General features: G+C 41.3%; 1 protein-coding gene across 7 annotated transcripts; it reads left to right on the top strand.

Annotated features, from left to right (window-relative positions):
- Window positions 1–19: 19 nt before the first annotated feature.
- LOC136437279 (alpha-N-acetylgalactosaminidase-like) lies at window positions 20–14,352 on the top strand. Of its 7 annotated transcripts, none has more exons than XM_066431787.1 (8): window positions 20–91; window positions 1,965–2,159; window positions 3,697–3,871; window positions 4,507–4,681; window positions 5,012–5,100; window positions 6,084–6,245; window positions 6,747–6,944; window positions 13,873–14,352. In XM_066431787.1, exons 2-8 carry the CDS (start codon window positions 1,996–1,998, stop codon window positions 14,164–14,166), a joined length of 1,257 nt encoding a protein of 418 aa, XP_066287884.1. In that variant the 5' UTR covers window positions 20–91; window positions 1,965–1,995; the 3' UTR covers window positions 14,167–14,352. The 7 variants fall into 7 exon arrangements, with proteins under 7 accessions (XP_066287884.1, XP_066287883.1, XP_066287890.1 ...); XM_066431786.1 differs by lacking the exon at window positions 6,084–6,245 and adding an exon at window positions 5,873–6,034 and having other exon boundaries at window positions 13,873–14,340; XM_066431793.1 differs by lacking the exons at window positions 6,084–6,245; window positions 13,873–14,352 and adding exons at window positions 5,873–6,034; window positions 12,974–13,551.
- Window positions 14,353–16,729: the final 2,377 nt, after the last annotated feature.

The raw sequence follows: 16,729 nt of genomic DNA on the forward strand, positions 1-16,729 counted from the left end.
ATCAGCACTGTTGTTACATCAGAGCTCGGGAAAATCACGTGAACAGAGTCACATGGGTGTTTTATCAGCTGTTTGCTGTGTTGTGTGGCAGGTGGGTGTGTATCCTGTTTTCTTGTGATTTTAAATCAAAATTGCAATTCTTTCAGTACGTATGCAGTTGCCATTCTGTGAATGATTTGTTCCTGTAAACCCTTAGATCATTACTGCAACAGGTTCTTGCATAATCTGGACCTTTAGGCTTCAAAATGGCAAAGTTTTAAAGTTTGGTAGCTAATAGTAATAAGCAGCCATTTTCACTTGTTATCTCAGTACATCCTTTGTTCATGGAAAGTTTCACTAGGTATGCAGTATATGTCTAATATTGTTATAACTGTGGGTCAAACAAGGAAATATGCATCAATTCATATAAACAGATATTTTTGATATGAATGAGTAGGTGTAGCTTCAATGACATTGCTGAATATTATAACGTGAGTAACACATAATGTTATCACGTTATAATAATATGGGAACTTTCATGTGTTTATAAAACACAAACTTTGGAGTGTGTGCTGCCTAGCACGTAACCAGACTGTATTGCAAATGCATGAGACCTGTCTTGAAGATAAAAATCATTTTTACTAATCAATGAATGAAGACAAAGTCAGCTTTCAACAACATAAGACATAACCTTGTGACCTAAGTCCCAAGTTGTAATGTGGAGGGGTTGTTGTTTTATAGTTGTGCAGATCATTGCCCTATCTGATGGATGTTTGTTCGGTGTTGCTGCAAAATCTTGTACACTGTATGGTTATATATGATTTCAGACACAGTTTTTATATATGATTTCAGACGCTGTTTAATATAGGCCATTTTCTGGAAGACTCCTAGTAGCTACAGTGGTTCAGCCCAAGGAGGTTTTGTATAAAACCTCCTTGTTTGTTCAGCCCTTTGCCAATCAATACACTGACTTGACATAGAACATTGATCCGTGGTAACTTTGCACAATAGTTTCAACTGCTGGTTTGTGACATAAGGATATAGATTTTATCATTATGGTGTGCTGTCTTCTACCACTGGTACCACTCTTTTATAGCACGGTAATTATCAATTTGAAAGTATGTTGTAAGAGGGTGAAGTAAGAGTTCTATATGAAGTACAGAACATCGTCTCTGTTTTGCTGCTTATTCTTAATTGGATGACACCTGTTGTGTTGCCAATTATTACTGTAACAGCTGCACACTTTGTGAGTCAGTCTCAAATGTTGCAGGCTTACTATTGTGACCATTGTGTTTTAAATTTGGTCAGCCATTGAAAAAGTAAAGCAATACAGTGTATGAAAAAAAAGAATACCATTAAGTTGACATCAATATTGTTACATGTAGCATACGAAATGCAATGGAATTCACTGCGAGTTAATGTTAACATTTGAAGTAGAAATAGGTTGTTAACTTTTAACCGATTCTTAGGCAGGAGAAGAAATGTCTGTTAAACTTTTGTACAACTTGGACTTTGAACCAACTTTTCTTAATTACTTGGGGTGTGGTACTGGTGTCAGGTGCTAGTCACATGTGTAAACAGTCCTTCACTGTCGCCAGGAAACACTCTCAATTTATCTTTGTCTTTTCTACTGTGACCTGAACTGAATCTACATAAGACACAAACTTCAGTACAAATAGGTAGATCAGCTTTCTACACCTTTATGCTTAACACTTTGTCTGAGCTGTATCCTTTCCTGCGTTCCTGTTGAAAAAAGGTAGTTCTTGTACTTTTGATAGCAGTCCTAAAACTGCAGAAAATAACAGTCTTGCATGGTGATGGCCACCTCTTAAACTATCAGATCAGTAGCTACAGGGCATAATCGTATCCTGCATTCCAGCCTACTTAAGAAAGTCAAGTAGATCTTCATCATCATCATCAGATCTTCCACCTGTTCCAAATAATCCCAGTAGACTTACTTTGATGCATCTGTCCATAATTTTCAGGTGAGACACAGTTACAACCAACCCATCCAACATGTGGAAGGCAGTGGTAACTGCAGCTGTAGCCTTTGCGCTGCTTCTCTGTCAGAGCAGCTCACTAGATAACGGACTGGCTCGGACCCCGCCCATGGGCTGGCTGGCCTGGGAGCGGTTCAGGTGCAATGTGGACTGTGTGGACGACCCATACAACTGTATCAGGTTAGTGGGTTTTTTTTCAATGGTTATAACATATACAGTCAAACCTGTACAAGAAAACCACTCATGATCAGGGGACAGATTATATCTGGTCTATGTGGACTGGTGGTCACTAGGGGTGGGTACCGGTACAGAAGATTCAGGTCCAGTCCAGGTCCAGGTCCAGAGGGTCAGGTCCAGGTCCGGACCTGTACCTGTACCTGATTATAGTCGTGTCTCAGTACATCATATTTTGGAGAGCGAGACACTAGTAAAGGCCTTTGTGAGTCCTACGGGTTATGTTCAAATTGTATATTAGAATTATCGGTGCATATTAATATGCAAAAAGAAAACGAAGATGTACCGAAGCATGCAACCATGTATTCAAGGTAACTTTTATCTCACAAAAGTGATTCATAGCAACATTGTTCTCCTTTGAGTACAATGTAGTTGACAACAACTATATACATTATGACCAGAATTTTCTAATCGGTCCATATGCCGGTCCACTGAATTTTTCCGGACCGGTTTTTTTGGACCGGTCCATAACAAAATACCGGTTTTGGACCGGTACACTGTACCGGTACCCACCCCTAGTGGTCACTATAGACCAGGGCTGCCTCCAGGACTAGGGGTGGGTACCGGTACATAAAATTCAGGTCCGGTCCAGGTCCAGGTCCAGAGGGTCAGGTCCAGGTCCGGACCTGTACCTGTACCTGATTATAGTAGTGTCGCAGTACATCATATTTTGGAGAGCGAGACACACGTAAAAGTCTCCAAACGTCAAGTCTGGAACGATATAATTTCTTAGGTTTGCACTTTGTCTCAAAACTATAACTATACTCTCTTCGCCGTCTGTTTACTCATCCTTCAAGTGTTTCTAGATATGATTCACAGCTAACGTTATCGAAAACGACTCGTTAATCTGCTGTTTTGTATTTTCTTAAACCAGTTATGTGGCCGCCTGCTGGTAGCCTGGTACTATGAATTTTCTAATCGGTCCATAGGCCGGTCCACTGATTTTTTACGGACCGGTTTTTTTGGACCGGTCCATTAAGAAATACCGGTTTTGTACCGGTACACGGTACCGGTACCCACCCCTATCCAGGACCCATCCCTCCGTCCTGGGATGGAAACTTGCTTGTTGGGGCAGAAAAAAATTGTCACCGTTTGTCCAGAAAAACTTAACTTAATGATATGAAATTGATGAAAAATGTATTTTTGTAAGCTTAAAATGACAAGTTCAACAAAGAAAGCCAACAATATGGGCTTCCAAACAATGAGTAGGACAAAATTCTGCAGTCAGCTTGGCTATAGACGGGATTCTCGATTATTGGTTCAATGGGGAAAATTATCTATGAGGGCACAAAAATGGTTACATTGACCAGGTGGTCCTTATATGTAGGTGGTCATGGGTTTGACTGTATAAGTACACTATAAGGTACATTTTTTTTCATTGGAGGAAGCTAGGTGGATGTTGATTTCAATGAAGTAACAAATTGATGCCATGTCTCAAGATCTACATGATCACAACGAAAGAGATTCTTTGTTTACTTCCCAGTGAGCGACTCTTTATGCAGATGGCGGACCGTTTGGCAGAGGACGGGTGGAAGGAGCTCGGGTACAACTACATCAACATAGACGACTGCTGGATGTCCATGGACAGGGACGAGCAGGGAAACCTGTACGCCAACAAGACAAGGTTCCCTAACGGCATCAAGAAGCTGGCTGACTATGTTAGTACAGGATTTCGAATAGATAATTCTAGAATTTAAATATCACTGCCATACCTATATACGTTGATGAAGGTTAGACATCCAGGTAATAAGATACGCCAAAAATAATTACTCAAGCAACTGGATAAGATTTTGAAACAGTCTGACGTTTCAGATAGCATCCGCTATCTTTCGTCAGTGACTGAAGAAGGATCTGGTAGAACTAGGTTTTATACCAGGAAAGATAGCGGATGCTATCTGAAACGTCTGACTGTTTCAAAATCTTATCCAGTTGCTTGAGTAATTATTTTTGCCGTGCCATACCTATAGTTGCTACCCTTGCTTGTTACATGATCTATACTAGCTTTGGGATACCAGATTAACTTCTAAATGTCTTCATGAAGAAACATGCACGTCTAGCAAAAGACGAAATGTTCATGTAATATGTCATCTCAAAACTGTAAATTTGTCTACACATTTTACGAAGAAGGAACAGACTTCATAGATATAAATGGAATATAGCATAATATTCTGACTTGTTTTAACATGTCAGTTTTCTGATGCGTTTAGCCTATGTTGGGTATTTCTATGCTAAAAAGGTCATCGTCATCATCATAAAGTTCTTCATAAACCCAAATTTCCTTGGATGCTCACAGGTGCATTCTAAAGGCTTGAAGCTGGGGATCTACCTGGACTTCGGTACCCACACCTGTGGAGGGTACCCCGGCTCCATCAAGTACCTGCAGAAAGATGCTGAGACCATCGCCGGCTGGGGGATCGACATGCTCAAGATGGACGGTTGCTATGCCAACGTGTCGGACATGTCTTGGGGTATGTAGCATTTGTTGTGTTCTAATCATTTTCACAAAGTCCTGAGCTTTCTACTGTTTACCAGTTGTAAAGCAGAATGTGATGGGTTAATGATCTGCATGAATGCATTTCTTACCGAAGTATGTTCTTAGGATTAATGTGTCCAAATTTCATTCATAAAAACCTGACCACTTTCTGGCAACTAGCCCTGGAGTGCATGAGTTTGAGCGTGTGAAAAAGTGTCTTTTGATGTTGGACCCTCCCTGTAATACGACATATATGGCATGTAGTGAATATGGCATCTAATGGCTGAAGATTCCAGACTTACCAGTGATATTTTGACTACTACAGGCTATCCCGATATGGAGATGTACATGAACAAGACAGGACGACCCATCCTGTTCTCCTGCAGCTGGCCTGCTTATGCTGGGGGCATCAAGGTTGATTTTTGTCTCTACATGTAACATCTAACGTAATTCCACCAGGGTACATAATTCCACCACCCTGAAAAGATACATACAAATAGATCTCCAACCCAACATTCCCCAGGCAGTATAATGCACTCCTGTATAACTAAACTGTGTATACTTGGGGGGGGGGTGCTGCACTAAAGATCTTTCAAACCTGTAATTGTTTTTCCAAGTGATGGATTTATGTAACCCGGCGGATTAATATTAATGGCGGTTAGTTAGGAACGATTCTGGCTCTTGATTGGACTAACATGCTTTTAACTAAAGCCCCTGTCACACATAGCTGACCATGGCCTCCCGACCTTCTCCAGACCATGGTTGGGAGTTAGTTGTTAGCAATGTTATCTGTGGTTAGGAGTTGGTTGGTGAGGTTGCCCACTGGTCTTTAAAAGTCGTCTGTGCCAGACAAATTAAACTAGGGAAAGTCATAATCTTGTCAGATGCAAGTGAACTGGAGGTAGAATAGGATGGATTCCAGGCTACTCTCAACCTAGCTGGGTTGGAGAGTGGTCAGGATCAAAGTTGTAGGAAGGTCCTGAATGTGTGACAGGAACTTGATTTACCATGAGTTGCTGGCTCTTGATTGGCCAAGAGTTACTGACTCATACCAGGCTTGCTCCTGATTGGTGAAGACTTGTCTGTTATGTCCTACTGTAAGTTAGAATGCTGAGGAGTCAATGGAGGGATCTAGCATGGTCTTTCATGTTAGCTGTTGTAAGATCACTTTCATGTACAAACATAGGTCGACTACTCTGTCCTGGGCAAACACTGCAATGCGTGGCGCAACTACGACGACATCCAGGACTCGTGGGACAGCGTCACCCACATCATTGACTGGTTCGGAGACAACCAGGATGTTCTTGCCCCCGCCGCTGGCCCCGGTCACTGGAATGACCCCGACATGGTATGTACATTCCTATGTCAAGAAAATAACATTTTAAAATTCTGTCCAGGTGAACTATACTGCTATAGGGGACCACTGCAACATGTGGCGGAACTACGGAGACATCCAGGATTCGTGGGATAGCGTGACCAACATCATTGACTGGTACGGAAACAACCAGGATATCCTGGTTCCTGCCGCCGCGCCCGGGCAGTGGAACGATCCGGACATGGTGGGTGGGGGTGGTGGTGACGGGCGTGACTGCATGGACTTATTAACTAATAATGCATGTTCTCCCTAATTAGTCTACTTGAAATAGGTGTTTTCAGCTTTTGAAACTTATCAATCTAACATTCATTTCTTCTTGTCTGATGTTATATTTCTTGATGATACATGTACATTTGCTTGATACATGGTCATGACTGCATGAACTTGTCAACTACTAATGCATGTTCACATTTATTAGCAGGCTTGAAATAGATGTTTAGCTTTTGAATATTAAGAATCTAATGTTCATTTCTTCTTATTTGATGTTTTATTTCTTCACAATTTTTTTTTTTTTCACTTCTATTCATCTCTCTCTTGTTTGACTTTTAATTGATTGTTGATGAAATGATGTCAGTGAATTTGCAAATTCCTGCTTTTCAGAACTGTACAAAACTGTTTTGAATGCTGGAATGACTGTAGTTTCACCACAATATTTGTACTGACACTGCAAACATTCTGTCATCAGCTGATAGTTGGAGACTACAGTTTGAGTTACGAGGAGTCTAAAGCCCAGATGGCCATGTGGGCGATCCTGGCTGCCCCTCTCTTCATGTCCAACGATCTCCGTTCGATCTCCCCCGAGGCCAGGACCATCCTCATGAACAAGGAGGTCATCAGGATCAGCCAGGACTCACTGGGCATGCAGGGGAGGAGAGTCATCAAGGTAGGTCATGCAAGGTTCTTCTGAATATGATTGTCAATAGGGCTGTGTACCGATACATAGAGCTGTGTACCTAAACAAATTTTAGGTACAGGTACAGGTACAGGTACACAGGTTAAGGTACAGGTCCGGACCTGAACCTGTCCCTAAACTACTTGTTCAGAAAATGGTAGATTTTAGATAAGGACAAAGCATGTTTGAACTGGTAACAACATAATATTTAATTGTGCTAGGTATTATTTTTATGAAAACACAGATGAAAATTTGACTCCATCTTATTTTGTTACTAATAACGAGTCATTCCCACTACAAAGATGAAAATGTTGCACTGGAAAATTAAGGAAACATTCCATGGCTGTTGAAATCAGCACCATGTTGAATTTGATATTCTCCCAAAAGTATCTCTGTCATCATTGAAGACCACAGGCTACTTTCAGGTACAGGCTAGGTCTGGACTTAAAATCTCTGTACTGGCACTTGTACCTGATGTTACGTTTAGGTACACAGCCCTGTCATTGATCTGCACTTTAGATATTGCATTAGGTTGTAATTATGCTTTGAATCTTAATTTTGCTGCAATATGCTTGTATTTGTTGATGTTGCTGCTTACAATCAAACCTGTCATTCTTCCTCTGCTTGAAATCAGGAGCACGGAATAGAAGTGTGGACGAGAGTCATAGAAAACAAGGCTTTCCCCTCGTATGCTGTGGTTTTCCTGAACAGGCGAGACGACGGGATGCCGTACAAATATTCGCTCACTCTAGACGAGATTGGGTTTGAATACAACATGGGATATGAATTGTCAGAAGTATTCTCTGGCCAACACTATGGTCATTATGATTTGAAACGTGTTTTGACTCTGCATATCAATCCATCAGGTGTGGTTATGATATATGCTGTGCCTATGTCATAATGCTTGAACACCACAGTCCATTGTAATTGTAAGCAGGTGTTCAGTGACTGTCTTGGTGGCATTTTAGACTCAAAGTCAAATTTTTGTCCAATCAAGGATTATATTTCTTCATCTGTTGTGAATATTTTGTCTGGTCTAAATTGCAAAAAAAGTGTAGAAAAATCCTGTGTTTTGGTTAAGCTTTGACCGTGGTGAGTCACACTTAGACATGAATGCATTATACATCAGACTGCCTCACCCCTCCAATACCAATGGACCACTACTAACGTTATCATGTAGCAAAATGACAGGTTGCATCGGGAGTGCATCATGGGCCAGGCTTTCATCTTGAGTAATTGATACTATGCAAATGATAACAACATAGGATTTCTTTAGACAAGACTAAAAAGTCAGAGCAAGATATTCCATCTATAAACTACATGTATCATTATTCAGGCATAGATTTTATCTAAAATTTTTTGCATGTGGGCTCATTCAGAGTGATGTTTTTCATATCATATTTCTATCTGTTACTTTGACCACTTCTTATTCCTAGCATAGCTATTGATACTTTGTGACAATGCTCTAAAGTTGAATTATATCATCATGCTTGAGCTTGTTTGATTTCTGCCTTTGCCTGAATGATCATTATAGTGCTTTAAATTACAGTTTTTGTTTGTAAAATAAATGAAATTGCATTATCTAAAGAGCTGATGCTTGATCAGAATATGCTTTGCAATTCTACAAGATTGTAGAAGAGTTTGTATCAATAATCTTATATCAAGACCACTTGGTTTTGGAAGCTGCAATATATTGGATGTAAAATTTATGGAAATCAGCATTAAAGATATGTTATTCAAGTGACCACCAGAATCAATGGCTGAACGAATCATTATTGTTTGCTTTGATTACTGCTCAAGACCAATGATTTTTGTGATATTCAGCTGATATAACAAGACATGAGCTAGATAGTATTAGCTATGAGTCATTCATATTATTAATCTAACAAATATGAATATTGTCTGTCCATGGAAAACTGTCCAAGATCAAATATGTTTAAGTTTTGTTGTCATCAGGGAACATGGATAGTAAAAATTCCCTGTCCTGATGATTTTGAAAGAAAGAAGACCAGCTAGTTATAGAAGTAGAGAAAGACCCCAATTTGTCAGTGTTACACATGATTGTGTAAGTAAAACTTAACACCTGATAGATCCTATAGCTGTAGAGACATTGTGTACCACAAAATGTTGAAACCAGCATATGACCTGCACAGCTGAGCCCTGACATACTTTTCAGTTGGTATGGAATTGCATATGCAAAGGGAGCTTTTGTATTGTTACTGTTGCGGTAACTGAGATTTGTGAGCAGTGTAAGATTGATCGTAGTCGTAGAACACTACATCCCTGATGTCCATGGAGGCCATTTATGAAGTTGTTTTGACCAAGCCTCATTTGGACCTTCCAGACACACAGTTAAGTTCATTAACAGTTACTGGTATTAGCATGGCATTTTCCATTAGATTCTGTATTACATGGAAAACATTATCTACCTGCTGATTTGTGCATGCATTGGTAATATGTCCCAACATGATGTCGAAGTTATGTTCGGACATGAAAGAAACGCACCACTATTCTAAAGATTTCAAACCAATCTTAGAATGACATTTTCCCTAAAATTCTGTATTGCAGATAATTTTGATTTATCTGACTCATGCATGCATTTGTTACATGTTCGAACGAAGATCTTAAACTGCTTTTCAACATTATCTTCAAACAACTCTTAAAGATTACTGATGAAATGAATCACACTTTTGGGCTATGCATCACAAACTGACACGACCTTTATTAATATTCAAAGGGGACCAACAAAGTGGAGACCTGGGTAAGGCAGGTCCAGACGAAGGACACCTATGCAGTCGCCTTCCTGAACAGACGAGAGGACGGGATGCCCTATAACCACACACTGACACTGGGCAGTCTCAATCTCACCTCTACCATGGGGTACGAGGTGGTGGATGTCTACACAAACCACCGCTATGGCCACTTCGGCTTGGACACTAAACTTACTGTCAGTATCGATCCTAATGGTGTGGTATTTGTCTATGCCTACCCGTCCAAGTGAACACACAAAGCTGTGGGCTATTGTGATGAAATATGCCAAGTTGAAGGTACATCTAGATCTGTATCACTAGCTAACATCTTACAAATTTCCCATCGCGAAATAGAATCGCTTTGACGTATTAATAAATGTTTCAGAAATATTGCACGCAAAAAGTATGCTACCCACCACGACGTTAGAGAATCTATTTAACAGTGCCTGTGTAGAAAAGCTGTACTTCAGAAGAAATGTTTCAAATGTACTATCTCCTTAGTTTTGTTGCAATGCTTTTTTCACACTGACTTCGCATGGAAAGCAAATAAAGCACGAATAAAGAGTCTCTGTTTGTGAATCTGTTGATGTTTGTTTTAGTTGTGTCGTTACTTTTAATCCAGAGTGCTACCATCATCTGAAAAGATGGAAGGATGCCTACTACCTTTAATGACATTAAAACAGTAAGAATGCCGAATCTCTGATGTCGTTGGATTCCTGTCATATTTGAGGTTCTTCGGCGATACACCCTCGTTTTCAGTCACCGTGCATTTTTCAGGAACCTTCCTGATAAGAACAAAAGAACAATCAGCTGAAACGAACAATTTAGATGCCTGCTTTGAAGAGTACGCTTTCAATTTGTAAAAAGGAACTTTTCATTCTTCTTGAGATTTCAAAGCAAATAATCTGCTTGCACTAAATCTGAGAAAATAAGCAATTGACAAAACGTCCTTGCAATCGCGTTTTGGCTATATTCAGTATAACTGACACGATTTCATTGACTTTGAAGGGAGACAACAAGATTGAGACATGGGTTAGACCCATTGAAAGGCAGGACACGTATGCAGTCGCCTTCCTGAACAGGCGGTCGGACGGGATCCCCTATAACCACACACTGACTCTGGGCAGTCTGAATTTCACCTATCCCGTGGGGTACGAGGTGGTCGATGCCTTTGAATACCGCTACTACGGTCACCTAAGGCTCGTGGTCGTTTTAGAAATGACAGTTCTGCTCACAAAACAAAATTTGTTATGTGTCACCAGCTGACATTATCAGGCTTCAAACTCTTGCTTTGTAAAGTTAGGAAGTTGGTTCGTATCATCCAGCATTTTGTATTGCCGTTGCTTGCCCTACTTATAGCGAAGAAACTTTATTTGATAGAGTCAATCACCACTTAGACCGACTTCAGGTTATACAGAAACTGATATTTCCATATGCTGCTATCATGTTCAATATTCACATAATATGTTGGTATGATTGTACACTTGATAATTGTTGTACCTACATTGAAAGTGTTCATATTTACTTAGCTATAAGTGTTTTCATTCAAGAAGATTAGTTTCATAGAGTTATTGCCAAAGCTTGCCATACTTTTTACCTTGTTCCACTGTTGCGCAATAAAGTTCATTCATAGTTTCTTAGAAGTTGTTGCCAAAGCTTGCCATACTTTTTTAATACCCGTTGTACCACTGTTGCCCAATAAAGTTCATTCATAGTATGCTATCAAAATATGGCCTCGTTACGAATAAACTTTGGATTGAAAGATACTTGAAGTTTCTCATACAGAATGATAGAATCCGTCTTTGTTCTTGGTTACTTTTATCACAGTGTGTTTTGTTAACTTTGTAATATAAAGTAAAGCTCGAATAAAGCGAGGTTGAAACATAAAAGAGTTGCTGTTCTTATTTTTAAATGTCGAACATTACAAGGGGGATACCAGCTTTGCCCATTCCAGTACAAGTTAAGCATGTCGCGTGTGTACATTAACTATTCAAGCCAGTTATCTTCTGTTGTAACAATTTGTTGCAAGTTATAAAAGGGGGCATGTACATCTATTTCTTATACCGTGTATCAACAATTGTTCCCTGAAGTTTTTAGCGGCATTTCTTGCGTGTTTTTTCAAGGGTGAGGACAAGATAGAGGTGTGGACGAGAGAGCTCGACGTCACATTTCTGCCGTCCTACGGGATCGCCTTCCTGAACCGACGGGCCGACGGGGAGCCGTTCAACTATACCTTAACTCTGGGAGACCTGCACTTTCAGTACATGATGGGATATGCTGTAGAGGACGTGTTTACCGGCCGTGAATACGGACACTATGACTTGTATAGAGAGCTGACAGTCAGTATCAATCCGAACGGGGTTGTTCTGCTGTACGCGTACCCGTCCAAGTAAACTCAAAGGCCACATCGTTCTCCGAATGCTGCATATAATGCCCCCCTCTCACTGGATCCGCGGCACGCTGGCGGCGTCGCTGCGGCCGATCGAATTTACAAAGCACTCAACGAATTTCATCGACACAAAACGAATCTTTTTAAGCTTTGTGTGTTTTATTCTCTTTGCGGTCATACTTCTACGTTTTGAATGATGTTCCCATACATGAAGTCAATGGTAACACCAATCAAGTTTAGGACGCAGCAACGCCGCCAGAGTGCCTCGGGTCCAGTGAGAGGGGGGCTTTAGTGACTGATATGCAGAGTCCCTACAGGGCCGTGTTGTATCTTGTCTCCTAAAAAGCTGCCTTCACGGACAGTAAATAGTAGTTGTTACTACGCCGACTTAAAATAGAATATCCTACAGCATCTTACAAGTTACTATAGTTTTATCATGTTTGCTTCATTGCACAAATTTTATTTAGAACCGTGTAGCCAACGTAGCTCTGAGACCCCGCTGCCTCATTCGAATGATATCGCCATTCATGTATTGTTTACTTACAATAACGATAGCTAAAGGAGTATTTCTTGAATAAAGTAAGTTTGTAACACAAAGGAATATCTGTGTCTTGAATTTATTTTCAAATAAGACACGGGTTATTGAAGCTCATCATTTGCAAACGAGCCAATGCAATGGTTTGAAGTCAAGTCTTTCGAACTCTATCTTCTGTCCATTTTGCCAACACAGACACCATCTAATGATATAGCTTGTCCTTAAAACATTCACAACTTTATTCAAGTATGGTCACTGCAGCCTGTATTTTCAGACTCTCTGAAATCTAACGTGAACAAGTTGAACTTGAATTCTGCAGCAAACACAATTTTCTATTTCATTCAAGGGAGACAACAAGATCGAAGTCTGGCTGAGAGACATCGAATACAGTTCGTACGGGATAGCATTCCTGAACAGGCGTACAGACGGCATGCCCTACAACTTCACCCTGACACTGCAGGACCTGAACTTCACCTACCTGAAGGGATACCACCTAGACGATCTGTATAGCGGCCAGCCTCTTGGTCATTTCGAACTAAACAGGAATCTTACTGTCAGTATGGCGCCCAACGGCGTGGTGTTGATCTATGCCTACCCGTCTGAATAAGATGTGTATAGTAGGGAAATGTCAAGTTCAAAGGCGTGTTCATATCACAATACTGTACTGTCTTACAAATCTAACCAATATCAATGGTTGTACTTCAACTAGGCTCTATCATAAATCACAAACAGTTCCTGAATGGCAAATAGACAACGATTGAAAGATATGTGTGTTCTCTCGTACTCATGTTAAGCAGGCCTGAAACGATATTCCGCTTACTCCGCTGCAACAACATTTGAATTTAAAAACACTTAACGTTAGACAGTATCGACGTATTCTCTGACCATCAAGCAATGCAAGAAAATAAAGTATTCTACTCCTCATTCGGCTGTGTAATCTTTATTTTTCTAGTAAGGATAGTTTGCAATAAGGGGCTATTCGTTCTTTTATCACTTGAACACTGAAGCGTGAAAATATATCAGCAAAAACCCTATTTCAGTATTTTTGAACTAGAAGCAGCGGCAACGTTCTCAACGTCTTAAGCCAACCGTGCTTCTAGATTACGAGGTTGGGACTCATATCCCGGACCACATGTCAGACTTCTAAAGTCTGTTGTAGATGTCCACCGGTCCTTCGGAAGGGCGGTTATAGTATGTTTTACTACACTTCTCGAGAAAGAGATAACTGCACGTATCTTCCTGCAGGATCATAACGGGATAGACGTGTGGACGAGGCCCATTGAATTCCCGGATATTCCCACCTACGGAGTCGCCTTTCTGAACAGACGGTCGGACGGGATACCTTACAACTACACCCTGACTCCGGGAGACCTCAGGCTTAAGTGCGGGTCCTGTTTAGGATATCAACTGACCGACGTTTTCACCGGAAAGGATTACGGGCACTGCTCCTCGTCTCAAGAATTCACCGTCAGCGTCGTTCCCAACGGAGTTGTCATGGTTTATGCCGTCCCTACGTCACTGGACGTCACCTCGGACTGACGTTAATCGACCTGGCCTCAACAATAATAATGATACAAAGCGATAGCAATGCTCGTTTGCTACGTTACGTTACATGTTTACTAGCTGCATTTGTAGGTCATGGTTTATTGATTGGCCAAACTTTTATACGAAATGCTTTCTTCATGTTGACCAAGTTTTTAGTTCATCAAAGATAATTTTGTAGGTTTCAATGAATTCACGAAATGCAATAAAATGACTCTTCTCAACATGTGTTGGTGTTGTTTTTAACGAAACATATGTACCTGCCCTTGGTGCTGATCTACCACCCCTTTGCTTTTGGAGCTATTGATTACTATACGGAATCCGCTCAACTGGGATGATAGGGTTGTCCTTCATGTAGCCCTTTTACGGAAAGTGTTCAGTACCAAGGAGAGACCCGTTAACACGTGTATGCATGTTGTGACGCATGGAGGACATGTGAAAGATGTTAAGTGACTCAACATAAGAGCTGTAAATGATTCAATAGATACAACAGTAGCATCTATCTGAACCCTATCATGAGTCTGGTTTACGAGAACGAGGCTAGGATATCGGAGTTCTAAATTCTGATATACACGCAATTGGTCCTTCGGAATGGAGGCTTTAGTATAAACTCTAGTATAGTATATAGTAGCATATCTAGAGAAAGGGAAAGATAACTCCATGTGTGTTCCTGCAGGATCATAACGGGATAGACGTGTGGTCGAGACCCATTGAATCCACAAAGGTTCCGTCCTACGGAGTCGCCTTCCTGAACAGACGGTCGGACGGGATACCTTACAACTACACCCTGACTCCGGGGGACCTCAACCTTACGTACGGATATGGATATCAACTGACCGACGTTTTCAGTGGACAGAGTTACGGTCACTGCGCCCCGTTTCAAAATTTCACCGTCAGCGTCGTTCCCAACGGAGTTGTCGTGGTTTACGCCGTCCCTATGTCACTGGACGTCACCTCGGACTTGCGTTGATTAACTTGGCAGCAATATCTACCTTATGTATATGTCTGAGGTTAATAGTTGCGTATACAGATTATGGTTTATGATGAGCGGAGCTGTTGTATAAAGTGCTTTACGAATGTTGTACGTTTCCTAGTTCATCAAAGAGCCCTTTAGGTTCCAATAAATCACGAAATGCAATAAAATGTTTGTGCCTGACTTTTTTTAAAGCAAAACTAGTACTAAGACACCAAAACGAAGATCGGCACTTGTCCTTGGTGCTGATCTTCCATCCCCTTTGTTTTGGGACCAAGAATATATTCCGGTACTTTGTCACATATTGCTCTTGGGTACACTAGTGCGCTCAGCTGGGATGATACATGTGTCTTTAAAGCCTCCGTCACAAATCAAGAATTTAGCTCGGCCGACTTGTCGGCGAGCTCCAAATGGCGATTTTCGGGCGAAGTACGGCCGACGTCCTGTCGATTCTACGGGCTTCGGGCGAATTTTCGGAGCTCGGCCGACGTTCGCGGGTCACTGGAAGCTGCGCTTAAATTCAGCGAGGCCTCGGCGACGATTTTTGAACTCGCACAGCTCGTCAACAGTTTGCCCGTAGCTCGCCCGAGCAACGCCCAGCGCTCGGCCAATATTCGGGCGAGGATTTTAGACCTGATTTTTGATCGGTCGGAGGTCGCCCGAAATCTTCGACCTCGTGCGAGCCTCGCACGGGCTTTGTACAATAATCGGACGACCGTCGTCAGTGTTCCGGCCGACTCATGAAAAGTAAGGCGTGCTTCGGGCGAGCGTCTGGGCGAGCGTTGTACTGAGGTCAATGGGAGCTTGGACGGGCTCCGGCCGAACTCCTTATTGTTTATAGATAAAAGGGAACGACAGTTTGGTTTATAACATAAGATAATAACTAATACTTTAATACATGTATTAACTAATACTGATATCAACTTGTCAAAGAATGCTGCCAAACTTTTCTAATGAAAGACGATTCAATTGCAAAGTTAGTTTTCATTGAAAATTTTTTATAAATAAAATGTGGACACCGAAGACAATACTTCTTGTTTCTTTTTTGGTATTGGTTTGGACGTTTTAATTTATATATTAATGAGCTGAGGCTTGACTTGACTTTTTTCCTCCACAAAATGACTACTTGAAAGTCCACTAAGTCATTATTGATCTATGTTTGCTGCCGAGACACGCCCATGCGTCTGCAAGGCGTCGATAGACTTATCAACGGTCGGCCGAAGCTCGGACGGCGTTCGCCCGAGCTTCGGTTGATCTCCATTAGGTGAAAATGCTTGGATCGGGGTTAAACGACTGATCTGTTGATTCGTGGCTCCTGCGCTAGTATTCGGATTGGTTTATGACGAAATTCCTGTTTAGATTATTATTTTCAGTGTGCCCACCCACTTCACTCATGCCCGACAGATTTGCCACAACTCAGAAAGTAAAGTTGGTCCAAATTTGAGCTTGTTACCAGGTCAGTTGATTTTGACTTTGTCCGTGTCCAAGAGACGGTACCGTCTTATGTGGGATTTATGATTATTAGTGTTCGACGGACGTCGCCCGAGCTCCGTTCAATTTGTGACGGGGCAGGTTTTCAGCGAATAA

Source organism: Branchiostoma lanceolatum, chromosome 6 (assembly GCF_035083965.1).
Source record: "Branchiostoma lanceolatum isolate klBraLanc5 chromosome 6, klBraLanc5.hap2, whole genome shotgun sequence".
Lineage (NCBI taxonomy): Eukaryota > Metazoa > Chordata > Leptocardii > Amphioxiformes > Branchiostomatidae > Branchiostoma > Branchiostoma lanceolatum.